The sequence below is a fragment of the Agelaius phoeniceus genome, chromosome 9, assembly GCF_051311805.1.
Source record: "Agelaius phoeniceus isolate bAgePho1 chromosome 9, bAgePho1.hap1, whole genome shotgun sequence".
Classification (NCBI taxonomy): Eukaryota; Metazoa; Chordata; class Aves; order Passeriformes; family Icteridae; genus Agelaius; species Agelaius phoeniceus.
This window is the reverse complement of record NC_135273.1, coordinates 1,018,572-1,030,237: the sequence shown is the minus strand read 5'-3', so window position 1 is coordinate 1,030,237 and position 11,666 is coordinate 1,018,572. Positions and strand designations below refer to the sequence as shown.

General features: G+C 52.3%; 1 protein-coding gene across 1 annotated transcript in view; it reads right to left on the bottom strand.

Moving 5' to 3' along the window:
* Positions 1-815: 815 nt before the first annotated feature.
* The window catches only part of TCERG1L (transcription elongation regulator 1 like), a 62,588-nt gene continuing 51,737 nt past the window's right edge, over positions 816-11,666 (bottom strand). Inside the window, exons 10-13 of the mRNA XM_054637685.2 lie at positions 10,097-10,232; positions 6,010-6,099; positions 4,097-4,215; positions 816-1,730 (exon numbers count right to left, since the gene is read on the bottom strand). Coding sequence (XP_054493660.2) covers positions 1,574-1,730; positions 4,097-4,215; positions 6,010-6,099; positions 10,097-10,232 — 502 coding nt within the window. The 3' untranslated portion in view covers positions 816-1,573. The remainder of the gene's footprint in view (positions 1,731-4,096; positions 4,216-6,009; positions 6,100-10,096; positions 10,233-11,666) is intronic.

The window sequence follows — 11,666 nt, the reverse complement described above, 5'->3', positions numbered from 1 at the left end:
GCAGGAGCAGTTCCAGGAGATCCCTCAGGGATGTGAGACCACGGAGCAGCAGCAGGGAGCAATGAAGGCAGCACCTGGGCTGGCCTGGGGCAGGTGGCAGGGCCTGGGACAGCCCTTTCCCTTGTCCCTGCCCACCCCACAGCCAGGAACCCCTTCCCAGTGTCCCAGTGTCCCCCTGCCCTCGGGCACTGGGAAGCCATTCCCCCTTGTCCTGCCACTCTGAAGCATTCCAAGCTCATTTTTCCGAGGCAGCAGAAAGTTCCTTTATGGCCTTGAATATAAAAATATCCAGCACACACCCGAACAAAAACTACTGGGAGTTGGAGAAAGCATCTCACTCACTGCAAGCAAACAGAGGTCTATGGATTTAAGGAGCAATAACTTAAAATTTAGGTGTCCTGGGGAAAAAAAAAAATCACAATCAGAGCATCTTGGGAGCAGCACAGAGATCTGCTGATGTCTCCCCAGCCACATCGTACCTGTGCAGCCAGAGTGACTCTTCTGTTCCCAATATCCTCAGGTTTCCAATGGATCTCACTGATTTTGCACACAAGTCTTGGCTGGCAGGAGCCCCCTCTGGTTTTCCATCTCTCCAGTGAAAATCATCAGCCCTGTGTCATTTTCCCCATTATTTCCTGGAATCCCAGAGTCTCCTGAGCTGGAAGGGACCCACAAGGATCCAGTCCAGCCCCTGGCCCTGCACAGACACCCCAACAACCCCCACCCTGTCCCTGACAGCATTTTCCACTTGAATTCTGGCAAAAAAACCCAAAACTCTTCAACAAGTTCCACCCCTGAAATCAGGCTTGAAATGCTTCTTAATTACAAAAGTTAAATATTTATTTATACAAATATGATGAGAAAAATCTCATGCAGACTCTTCACACACAGGAACAGAACCCAAATCCAACTGGGATGGCTTCACCACGGAACTGGGGTTGGAAGGCTGAGGGGAACCCTGCCCACGGCAAGTTCTGGGCCGGAGAGTTCTCCTATGGAACATGTGCCAAGATTTCCACACTCTTCACCAAGATTTACAATGAATAGCTGATTACTACTACTCAGAGGACTGGACAGGGACGGATGAGCAGTGGGAATGGGTCCTGCAGACCACCAGACCCCACGCGCTTGGTGGAAATGCAGAGGTGCCAAAAGATTGCTTGAGATAATTCCCCTAAACGATGGAAATGCCTTGAGATTGCTCTGGATGGCATCTGCTTCTGCTTAATTATAAATCTGCATCGGAGTCATAACTTGTGTATATTACAAGTAATTTGCATAATTAAAACAATTAAGGGATCGACATATCATGGCAATTAGAAATGCATCGAACTCTGGATGTTGTACAAAAGAGAGCTTCAATATGAAACATTAATTCTTTGAGAACAGAATATCCTTCCCATTCCTGCAGAACAGCCTTCCCCACTGCAGCGGGCGCTGCCCAAACTCCGTCCAGAGGCGGCTTTCCCTGGGACCCCCCTCTCCTGGCGCTGCCCCAGGACCCCGAGCGTCTCCTCCTTCCTTGGAACCCCTTCCCGCAGGCACGTGTCTTTATTGCCAGCTCCACTCGCTCTTATCTCATTTTCCGCAGCCTTATCCTGTTTTCCTTGTCCCTCTTTTTGAGGATGAGGATGAACTGGTTGAAGAAATGCTCCTGGTCCTTCTTCTTCGGGACGAGGCGGAAGCGCTGGTCCCGGCCGTGCTTCTCGGCGAACTCCTTGAAGGTTGTCCTGTGGAAAAGGCAAAGTCCTTTGGAAAGTTGGAAGGGTGGCCCTGTGGAAAAGGGGATCTGGGCAGCTGGGGCAGTGCCTGCCGCCCCCAGGCTCCTGCCCTGCACCCACACCCAGAACCAGGGTGTTCAAAGGGAATTCCACTCTTTAGCCACAGAGACGGGTTCGCTCAATAACAGCTGCTCCTAAGGAGCTCGCTTGGGTTTCGGGATGGCCAACTTAAATTCATTTGGCTTGGTCTTTCTTGCTAGACCATGATGCAAAAGGTACAAGGGTTGATCTTTGCTGTTTATAGCTCAGTTTTCATTATTATTTCATCTTTCCCTTACGGTACGCAGTCTCTATCGCGCCAATGGTGTCTTTACTATCGCCTGTACTGGGACAAGAAAAGGGGACCTGGGCAGCTGGGGCAGTGCCTGCCACCCCAGGCTCCTGCCCTGCACCCACACCAACAACCAGGGTATGGAAAAGGGGACTGGGGAGCTGGGGCTGTGCCCGCCACCTGTCACACACATCTTTCATGGAAAATCCTTTCCTTAGGGTTTTTCCTCCTGAGAAACTGAGAGGCCTCAGGAACAAAATATACCCAATGGTTATCTGCTGCTGTGGGATGCAACAGGTGCATCTGGGATTGGGCTCATGGGGTTGTTTCTAATTCATGGCCAATCACAGCCCAGCTGGCTCAGACAGAGTCCGAGCCACAAGCCTTTGTTATCATTCTTTCCTATTCTATTCTTAGCCAGCCTTCTGATGAAATCCTTTCTTCTCTTCTTTTAGTATAGTTTTAATGTAATATATATCATAAAATAATAAATCAGCCTTGTGAAACATGGAGTCAGATCCTCGTCTCTTCCCTCATCCTCAGACCCCTGTGAGCACTATCACAGACCCTCAGCCCCAGGCTCCTGCCCTGCACCCACACCAAGAACCAGGGCATGGGAGTGGGTGACAGGGACGGGATGGAGAATCCTCCTCTTCCTCCTGGAAGAATGGAGAATCCTCCTCTTCCTCCTGGAAGAATGGAGAATCCTCCTCCTCCTCCTCCTGGGATGGAGGAAGGTGACCCCGCACAAGGGCTTCAGGCACTGGGGCAGCCAGCAAGGATTGAAATGGGATTTCAGAAGGGTTGGTGGCTGGCAGGAGGCTGCTGAGCCATTAAAGCCACGCTCACAGAGCAGTGACAAGGAGGTTTTATTTCAGCTCCTGCATGTTTTGTATTTCCAAGGCGAGCTTCCTCCTAGCAGGGTTTTCTACCTTCATTGCCTTTCAGGCTGCATGCCCAGCTCCTTTCCCCAAGGTGACTCTTTGCTTTTTATTGGAAATATTTGGGATTTATTCCTCTCATTGTGTGCCTAAATCAAGGCAGGGAAAGGAGCTTCCTCAGTGCTTTGTTGTCACAGGCAGCTCCCAAAACCCTTCAGGGGTGAAATGCTCCTGGCCTCTGGGCCAGCACAGCTTTTCCCCTGGGCACTGGGAATATTAGTGCTGGAAGCAGAGTTTGGGTGGGACACCAGCCCAGAATATCCCTAATTGTGTTGCAAAATGTTTCTTGTAATTACAATTATTCCAGCCCCACGTGCTGTCTGGAGCCATGTGCCCACGCAGGTCATGGTGAATAATTATCTGCATGTTTTATCAGAGAAAACAGTCATTTCTTTGTTCCAGCAATTTAACAATATTTACAATACAAACCCCTTTATTTTCATGTAATTTACAAATGAGAGAGCACTGCCCTAAGCTCTGCCACTGTGTGAGTCTGGATCCACCACTAGAAAAACAAAGTAAAACATAAATTGTGCCTTGCACGCTGTATTTTAATTTAATCACAGAATTGTGGAGTCACAGAAGGCTTTGGGTTGGGAGGAATCTCAGAGATCATCTTGTTCCAACCTCCTTCCATGGGCAGGGACACATTCCATGAATTTAATGGCATGGCATTAATGGGAACTTTGAGAAATTATATTTCTCTTCCACCAAAGCCCAAGACTAAATGCAATTTCTGAGTAATTACACCTGCATGTGTAATATGGATGAGACTGAACACTGTGGTACTGATTTTCCATAAGTAATGTGTGTTCTATAATCACTGCATATACAGGAATATAAAATAAATGTGCTGTGCAAAGTGGTGCATATTCTGAGGGAGAGAGGGAGAGGGGAAGGGACAGGGACAGGGAGAGTGGGAGACACAGATGGAACATTTCCTCTCCCAGGAATACCACAAAATTCTGGAGAATACCAGGGAAGAGATGCCACCCCAGCATTGGAAACTGGCATCTTCCTCTTGCTAGGAAGAATTCTGGGCTGCAAAGCTCAGCCTAAATGACAAAGCCGAGCTTCCCAACCCTTCCTAAGGCAATACCCACCTTGGGGATAACTTGGATTCTTCCAGAAGCTTCTTGAATTCTTCCTTGGCCAACAGCAGCTTGTTCTTCTTCTCTTTGTACTCCTCCCTCACCCGGGTCTTGACAAACTGCTCGAAAATCTGGCCAGGGAAGGGAGCCAGGACAAGGAGTCATGGGCAAAGCCCCTGGGGGGCTGTGGCAAGCCCAGTCCTCATCTGCCTCCCCTCGTGGCCAGGAGTTTCCGTCCCATCACCTCCAAGGACTCGGCCCTCTGTCCTGGCAGTAATTGGGCATTAATTAAAGGGTAGCAGTGCTGGTACTGATCCCAGAGCCCCAGCCTGGTTTGGGCAGGAAGGACTCAAAGCCCAGCCATGGCTGATAAAATGATTGCATGGCTCCAAGGAATGTCTCTTGATTGACTCATCGTGCCCAGGTGTTGTCCTTGCCCATTCCCTGAAACGAATCCCAAACTCCCTGCTCAGGCTCTTGAGTAGCCCTTTCCATCCTGGCAGCTCCTCATACATTTTCATTCCTGTGTTTCCTTATTATTTTGTTTCACTTTTTTTTTCCTTAGGAAAGGAGATATTGGAAAGGGAGCAAATGAAGATGTATGTGCCCATTCCTGTGGTAAATACCTACAGGAAGCTCTCTGGAGAACCATGGGACAATATGGAATAAGTTCATTTTTCATCCTGTTTATTTAAAAAATGGACCATTCAATATTAAAAATTATTCCTTCTGCAGGATGACAAAAGACTTTTAAGGGAGAGAAATACCCACAGAACAGCAGTGTTCACCTTCTCTGCAAACCCCTGCATCTCTCCTGAATTCCGTAGACTCATCTGCAGACCTTGGAACCAACCCTTTGTGATAATTAATGCCCAAATTACCAGGGCAGCAAAACCCCACATCCCTTTGGAGCTCCCCAGAAAAACCCAACCCTGGCAGAGAGCCCCCAGTGCTCTGTCCAGTGGGGTCAGCACCAATCCCTGCCAGACCCTGGGAAAGGTCCTAAACACTGGAAATCCAGCAGTGTCCCTGCACTATCCCAAGAATCCAGGGCAGAACCATTCCTCTGGGGCCATTTCCCTGAGAACCCAGCCAGGTTCCCCATTCCCAGGTCCCCATTCCCAGATCCCCATTCCCAGATCCCCATTCCCAGGTTCCCCATTCCCAGATCCCCATTCCCAGGTTCCCCATTCCCAGGTTCCCCATTCCCAGATCCCCATTCCCAGGTTCCCCATTCCCAGGTTCCCCATTCCCAGATCCCCATTCCCAGGTTCCCCATTCCCAGGTTTCCCTGGCTCAGGAGCTGTTCCTGCACCCCAAGGGTCGCTGTGATCAAACCTTGGAGCCCCTGCTTGTCCAAGGAGAGAGCCCTGAGAACCACAGAATGTCCTGATTGGGAAGGGACTCATAACTCCCAGACCCCAAATCCCACAGAGTCCAGCTCCCAGACCCCCAAACCCCATGGATTCCAACTCCCAGACCCCAAACCCCACAGAGTCCAACTCCCAGACCCCAAACCCCACAGAGTCCAGCTCCCAGACCCCAAACCCCAAATCCCACAGAGTCCAGCTCTCAGACCCCAAACCCCATGGATTCCAGCTCTCAGACCCCAAATCCCACAGAGTCCAGCTCCCAGACCCCAAACCCCACCCTGTGCCTGGTGAGCATCCCCCCAATGGGCAGAGCCAAACCTGTGAGTGTCCCCAGGGAAATTCTGATTTTACAGAATTCTTCTCCCCTCCCAGGGGAGCTGCTGCAGGCTCCTGGTCAGGCTGGGGCATGGGGCACTCACCTGGGGCATGAAGCACTCACCTGGAGCACAGGCCACTCACCTGGGGCACTCACCTGGGGCACGGGGCACTCACCTGGGGCCCGGGGCACTCACCTGGGGCTCGGGGCACTCACCTGGGGCCCGGGGCACTCACCTGCTTCCTCTCCTCGGGGTTGAGCAGGAGGTAGCGCGGGTCAAACACGATCTTGTGCAGCTCCTTCTCCCACGTGGAGAACGCCGACACCTGGGCACACAGAGCAGCGTTTTGTGAGGCAAGGGGTGAGTGAATGCTCCTGAGCTGGGCAGCACCCTTGGCGTGGCTGATTCTAACCCCGGGCAGAGCTCTGGTGGCCCTTGTCACACACATCTTTTATGGAAAATCCTTTCCTTAGGAGTTTTTCCTCCTGAGGAGCTGAGAGGCCTCAGGAACAAAATGTACCCAATGGTTATCTGCTGCTGTGGGATGCAACAGGTGCATCTGGGATTGGGCTCATGTGGTTGTTTCTAATTCATGGCCAATCACAGCCCAGCTGGCTCGTGTTTTGTGGAGATAGCCAAAAACTCCACAATTTGTGGAAGTTGTAAAGCCAGTGTGTTTATTACAGCACCAGACACACGTGGAGATTCTCATCTCCACACAATTTCCACAGAGTTGAGGAGTTTTTGGCTATCTCCACAAAACACTCGGACTCTGTCTGAGACACAAGCCTTTGTTATTCATTCTTTCTTTCTCTATTCTTAGCCAGCCTTCTGATGAAATCCTTTCTTCTCTTCTTTTAGTATAGTTTTAATGTAATATATATCATAAAATAATAAATCAGCCTTGTGAAACATGGAGTCAGACCCTGGTCTCTCCCCTCATCCTGGGCCCCTGTGAGCACCATCACAGCCCCTCAGGGCCAGGATGGGTTTGCTCCTCTGGAGATGCTCCCCAGCCATGCTCCAGGAGCCTGCAGCAGGCAGGAAATGCCATTTTCTGCTGCACTTTGGGCACCACAGGCACCAACGCCCACCAGAGGGACAATTCCAACCCCAGAGCTGGAGCTGGGACCCAGCTGAGGCACACAGGGAGGGCTGGCAGTGAACGCCCTGAGAGCAGCACAGGGATGGGAATGTGCCATCCTGCAGGATCCTCCTGAGCCGTGGCATCACAGGGCACTTTGGGCTGGAAGGGACCTCAGAGACCGTCCAGATCCATCCCTGCCTGGGCAGGGACAGCTCCCACCGGCTCAGAAGCTTCTACAACATCCCTGCTAATTCACTGCCGACAGAAAAATCTGAAGGAAATAAAATATTCTAACCACTCCAATTAATTACAAAAGAATGAATTCACTAAAAAAAAAAAAAAGCAAAAAGGATGTGAAGTATAATTAAACAGTAATTAACACTCCAGCAGGAAAGCTCTGATGAAGTAAAGTGGCTTTAAGTGGACTCGTTTTCCTCTCAGAGTGGCTTGAGAGTGGAAAATCCAAAGCTCAGGCTGGCTTGGGGACCAAGGAAAATCCAAAGCTCAGGCTGCCTTTGGGATCTGAGACCTTTGGGATCCCCAGAGCCCAGGCTGCCTTTGGGATCTGGGGCAATTGGAAAATCCAAAGCTTGAGCTGCCTTTGGGATCCAAAACCTTTGGGATCCCCAGAGCCCACGCTGCCTTTGGGATCCCCAAAGCTTGAGCTGCCTTTGGGATCCGAGGCCTTTGGGATCCCCAAAGCTTGAGCTGCCTTTGGGATCCAAAACCTTTGGGATCCCCAGAGCCCACGCTGCCTTTGGGATCCCCAAAGCTTGAGCTGCCTTTGGGATCCGAGGCCTTTGGGATCCCCAAAGCTTGAGCTGCCTTTGGGATCTGAGACCTTTGGGATCCCCAAAGCCCAGGCTGCCTTTGGGATCTGAGACCTTTGGGATCCCCAGAGCCCAGGCTGCCTTTGGGATCTGGGGCAATTGGAAAATCCAAAGCCCAGGCTGCCTTTGGGATCCGAGGCCTTTGGGATCCCCAAAGCTCAAGCTGCCTTTGGGATCTGAGACCTTTGGGATCCCCAGAGCCCAGGCTGCCTTTGGGATCTGAGACCTTTGGGATCCCCAGAGCCCAGGCTGCCTTTGGGATCTGGGGCAATTGGAAAATCCAAAGCCCAGGCTGCCTTTGGGATCTGAGGCCTTTGGGATCCCCAGAGCCCAGGCTGCCTTTGGGATCTGAGGCCTTTGGGATCCCCAGAGCCCAGGCTGCCTTTGGGATCTGAGACCTTTGGGATCCCCAGAGCCCAGGCTGCCTTTGGGATCTGAGGCCAGGTCCCCCCAGCATCCCCTTCCCACAGCCTGAGCTCCCCTCCCTGTGCCCCTGTCCTGAGCTCTGGGGTTTCCAGCACCAGGAATTCCCTTTTCCTGGTGCCTTTCACACTCTCCTGGACATCAGCTTTGCCCCCTGCACAAATCCCCCTCTGAGCTCAGGCTAATTAAGCTCAGACTAGCTCATCACATAATCATTCCAGCTGATGATTCTGTGCTCAGCAATTATTACACTGCACATTTGGCAAACATCACCTAAAATAACCTGGTAATTCTGATTTCATCCCAGGTACACCTCACACACAAACCCCCCTCTCTCCCCGGGACTAAGAAGGGAGAACCTTGAGCAAAACCAGCCCCTGGAATCCTTTCAGAAGCCTTGAGAGCAGCCCAGCAGGGAGAAGACCTTCCTGGAAATGCTGGCTTAGAACCTGGATATTTTGATGCTGGGTGGGAGAGGGAGCCAGGAGGAACCTTAAATTTTCCTCTCCCTCTTAGAATTTTGTGGAAACTTTGAAACTTCCAGAAGAATATCCAGATTACATTCTGCCAGAGGAAAACTCACCCCAGACTTCAGAATAAAGAGTGGCTGAGTCTTGGAGCTCCCCCAAACCCCCTCTATTTTTAAAATGTTACAATAAATATTCTTCTCTTGACATAATTTCTGTGGGAAGCTGCAGAACTCCACTGGCAAACTCCATCTGCTTCGAGCTCTTTGTGATTCCATCCAGCAGCTCCTTCAGGAGGAAAGGGCAGGGGGTGGTCATTAAATAATCAGATTTAAATGGCATTAATGGTCTCCCTGTGCTTCAGCCACGCCAAGCAGCTGCTGCTGAGCTGGACAGTTGGAAAATGTTCAGGGTAAAAGCAAAGTAACCTCTTCTCTCCCCATTTTTAAACATCAGCAAATTCAAACTGTGGATTTCCCAAATTTCTTTCTTTTGGGAGAAAATCTTACATAGAAACACCTGAGAATCCTGTTCTAGAGCACCCCTAATCCTTCCCAATACTGACTTATTGCCCCCCGAGTTCCAATCTGCCAGCAAAGTCCTCACCCAGGGCTCCTTCATGGCCCTTCTGCATTTCTGCAGCATAAATAACAAGCTGGATTAATAAAGCAGCTCTGGCGTGGGGATAATTCATTGCTGAGCTGCTGAAGCTCTAATTATCCCCCTTTAAAGCCTGCTGATTGCTGGGATAAATTTTATAGGCTTTAGTGCCTGACAAGAGCCACCTTGGGCTGCATTTCCTAGAGGAGTGACATTCCCCTTATGGGATGCACGTGGCAGTGTGGGGAGGCACAGGATCTGCACCCACTGCTCATTTTACCCCTCCCTGTCCCCCTGAGCCCAAACCCAGAGCATTCCCTGTTCCTTCAGCTCAGCACAGCTGGAATCATCTCCACAACATCCTTCCCAAGGATCTGGATAAGCATTAATGGCTTTATGCTGCTGGAGGATGGGGTTAGATGGGAGATTGGGCATTGGGAATTGTTCCCTGGCAGGGTGGGCAGCCCTGGCACAGGTGCCCAGAGCAGCTGGGGCTGCCCCTGCATCCCTGGCAGTGCCCAAGGCCAGGCTGGACACTGGGGGACAGTGGGAGGTGTCCCTGCCATGGCAGGGCTGGCACTGGGGGGATTTGGGGTCCTTTCCACCCCAAACCACTGATGATCCCAGGATTTTGGATGGGCAGTCAGTGCAATTGGCTCCCCAGTGCTGGGGTCTGTGGTGATGGGCACCCAGAGCTGGCCAGGACAGGGCAGTGCCCACAGCCCCACATCCCCCTGAGCCCCTGCTGGGAGAGCTGCAGGCTCTGGACACCCTGGGGTTTGTCTGGAAAGGGTCCCAGTTCCCAGGGGTGGCACTGGGGACACGGACAGGGCTCGGGGACAGGACCCCAGCGTGGCTGCTGGGCCAGGCCATGGCTCCAGGGCTGTGCTGTATGCAGGGAGGGCCATTCCTTACCCCCCTCTCCAGCAGCATGTCCCTGAAGTGGGTGATCCTCTCCTCCAGGGGTGGTGAGATCTGTGGGGCTGAGCCTTCCTCCCCTGCCTGCTCCTCCTCAGCACCAGCTGGGCCTGCAGCCTGGCACTGCTCTGTTCTGGACAGGAAAACACACACAGGGTCAGGCACTGCTCTGTTCTGCACAGGAAAACACACACACAGGGTCAGGCACTGCTCTGTTCTGCACAGGAAAACACACACAGGGTCAGGCACTGCTCTGTTCTGGACAGGAAAACACACACAGGGTCAGGCACTGCTCTGTTCTGCACAGGAAAACACACACAGGGTCAGGCACTGCTCTGTTCTGCACAGGGCACACACACACAGGGTCAGGCACTGCTCTGTTCTGCACAGGGCACACACACAGGGTCAGGCACTGCTCTGTTCTGGACAGGAAAACACACACAGGGTCAGGCACTGCTCTGTTCTGAACAGGGCACACACACACAGGGTCAGGCACTGCTCTGTTCTGAACAGGGCACACACACAGGGTCAGGCACTGCTCTGTTCTGCACAGGGCACACACACACAGGGTCAGGCACTGCTCTGTTCTGCACAGGACACACACACACAGGGTCAGGCACTGCTCTGTTCTGGACAGGACACACACACACAGGGTCAGGCACTGCTCTGTTCTGGACAGGGCACACACACACAGGGTCAGGCACTGCTCTGTTCTGCACAGGGCACACACACAGGGTCAGGCACTGCTCTGTTCTGGTCATGGCACACACACAGGGTCAGGCACTGCTCTGTTCTGGACAGGACACACACACAGGGTCAGGCACTGCTCTGTTCATTGCACAGGGCACACACAGGGTCAGCCACGCTCCCCTGTACAGACACTTCATCCTTCCGATCCTTGATCCTCCCTGGAGCATCCCAGAACCTCCCATGCCCACAGCTGGGCACCAAACCTGGGCTGGAGGGGCTGGAGGGGATGGAGCAGCTCCTGCTGGGGCAGGAGGGACACTGGGGGCCACCAGAGGGATCTGACACCCAAAGTCAAACTACAGCAATGTGGCAGCTTCATACAGCCCTGCCACGGAGGGGGCACCTTAAAGGGGGCATTTTTCATGGCAAAAATCACCATAAAGGATCCAGTCCAGCACAGCTGTAATAATCCACTGATGCCCCAGGTTTGGCTTTTCCATTTTCCCATTCTGTGCTGCTTTAGTGTGTGGGTCTGGGCTCACATCAGGGGATGCTGAGCTCTGTGCACAGAGCAGGGACACAAAACAATTCCTGCTGCAGCTGGGCACCAAGGACAAATGATCCAAATCTCAGCCCCAGAGCACAAACCCCGTGGGCTGGAGAGAGAAAAACAAGCAGGGTGGGACTGCAGGGGCTAAAGCTGGAATGGGACAATGAACTGCAAGGTGCAAATGGAGCAGAACTGATCCCAGGGACAGAGCCCGTGCCCGGCCGTGCATTTTGGGGCCATTTTGGTTCATCTTGGGTGCAGCCCTGGCTGGGCTCTGGTGCTGCCCAAGGTGGATCCATGGAGGAGATGCTTTGAATGAATCCCTGC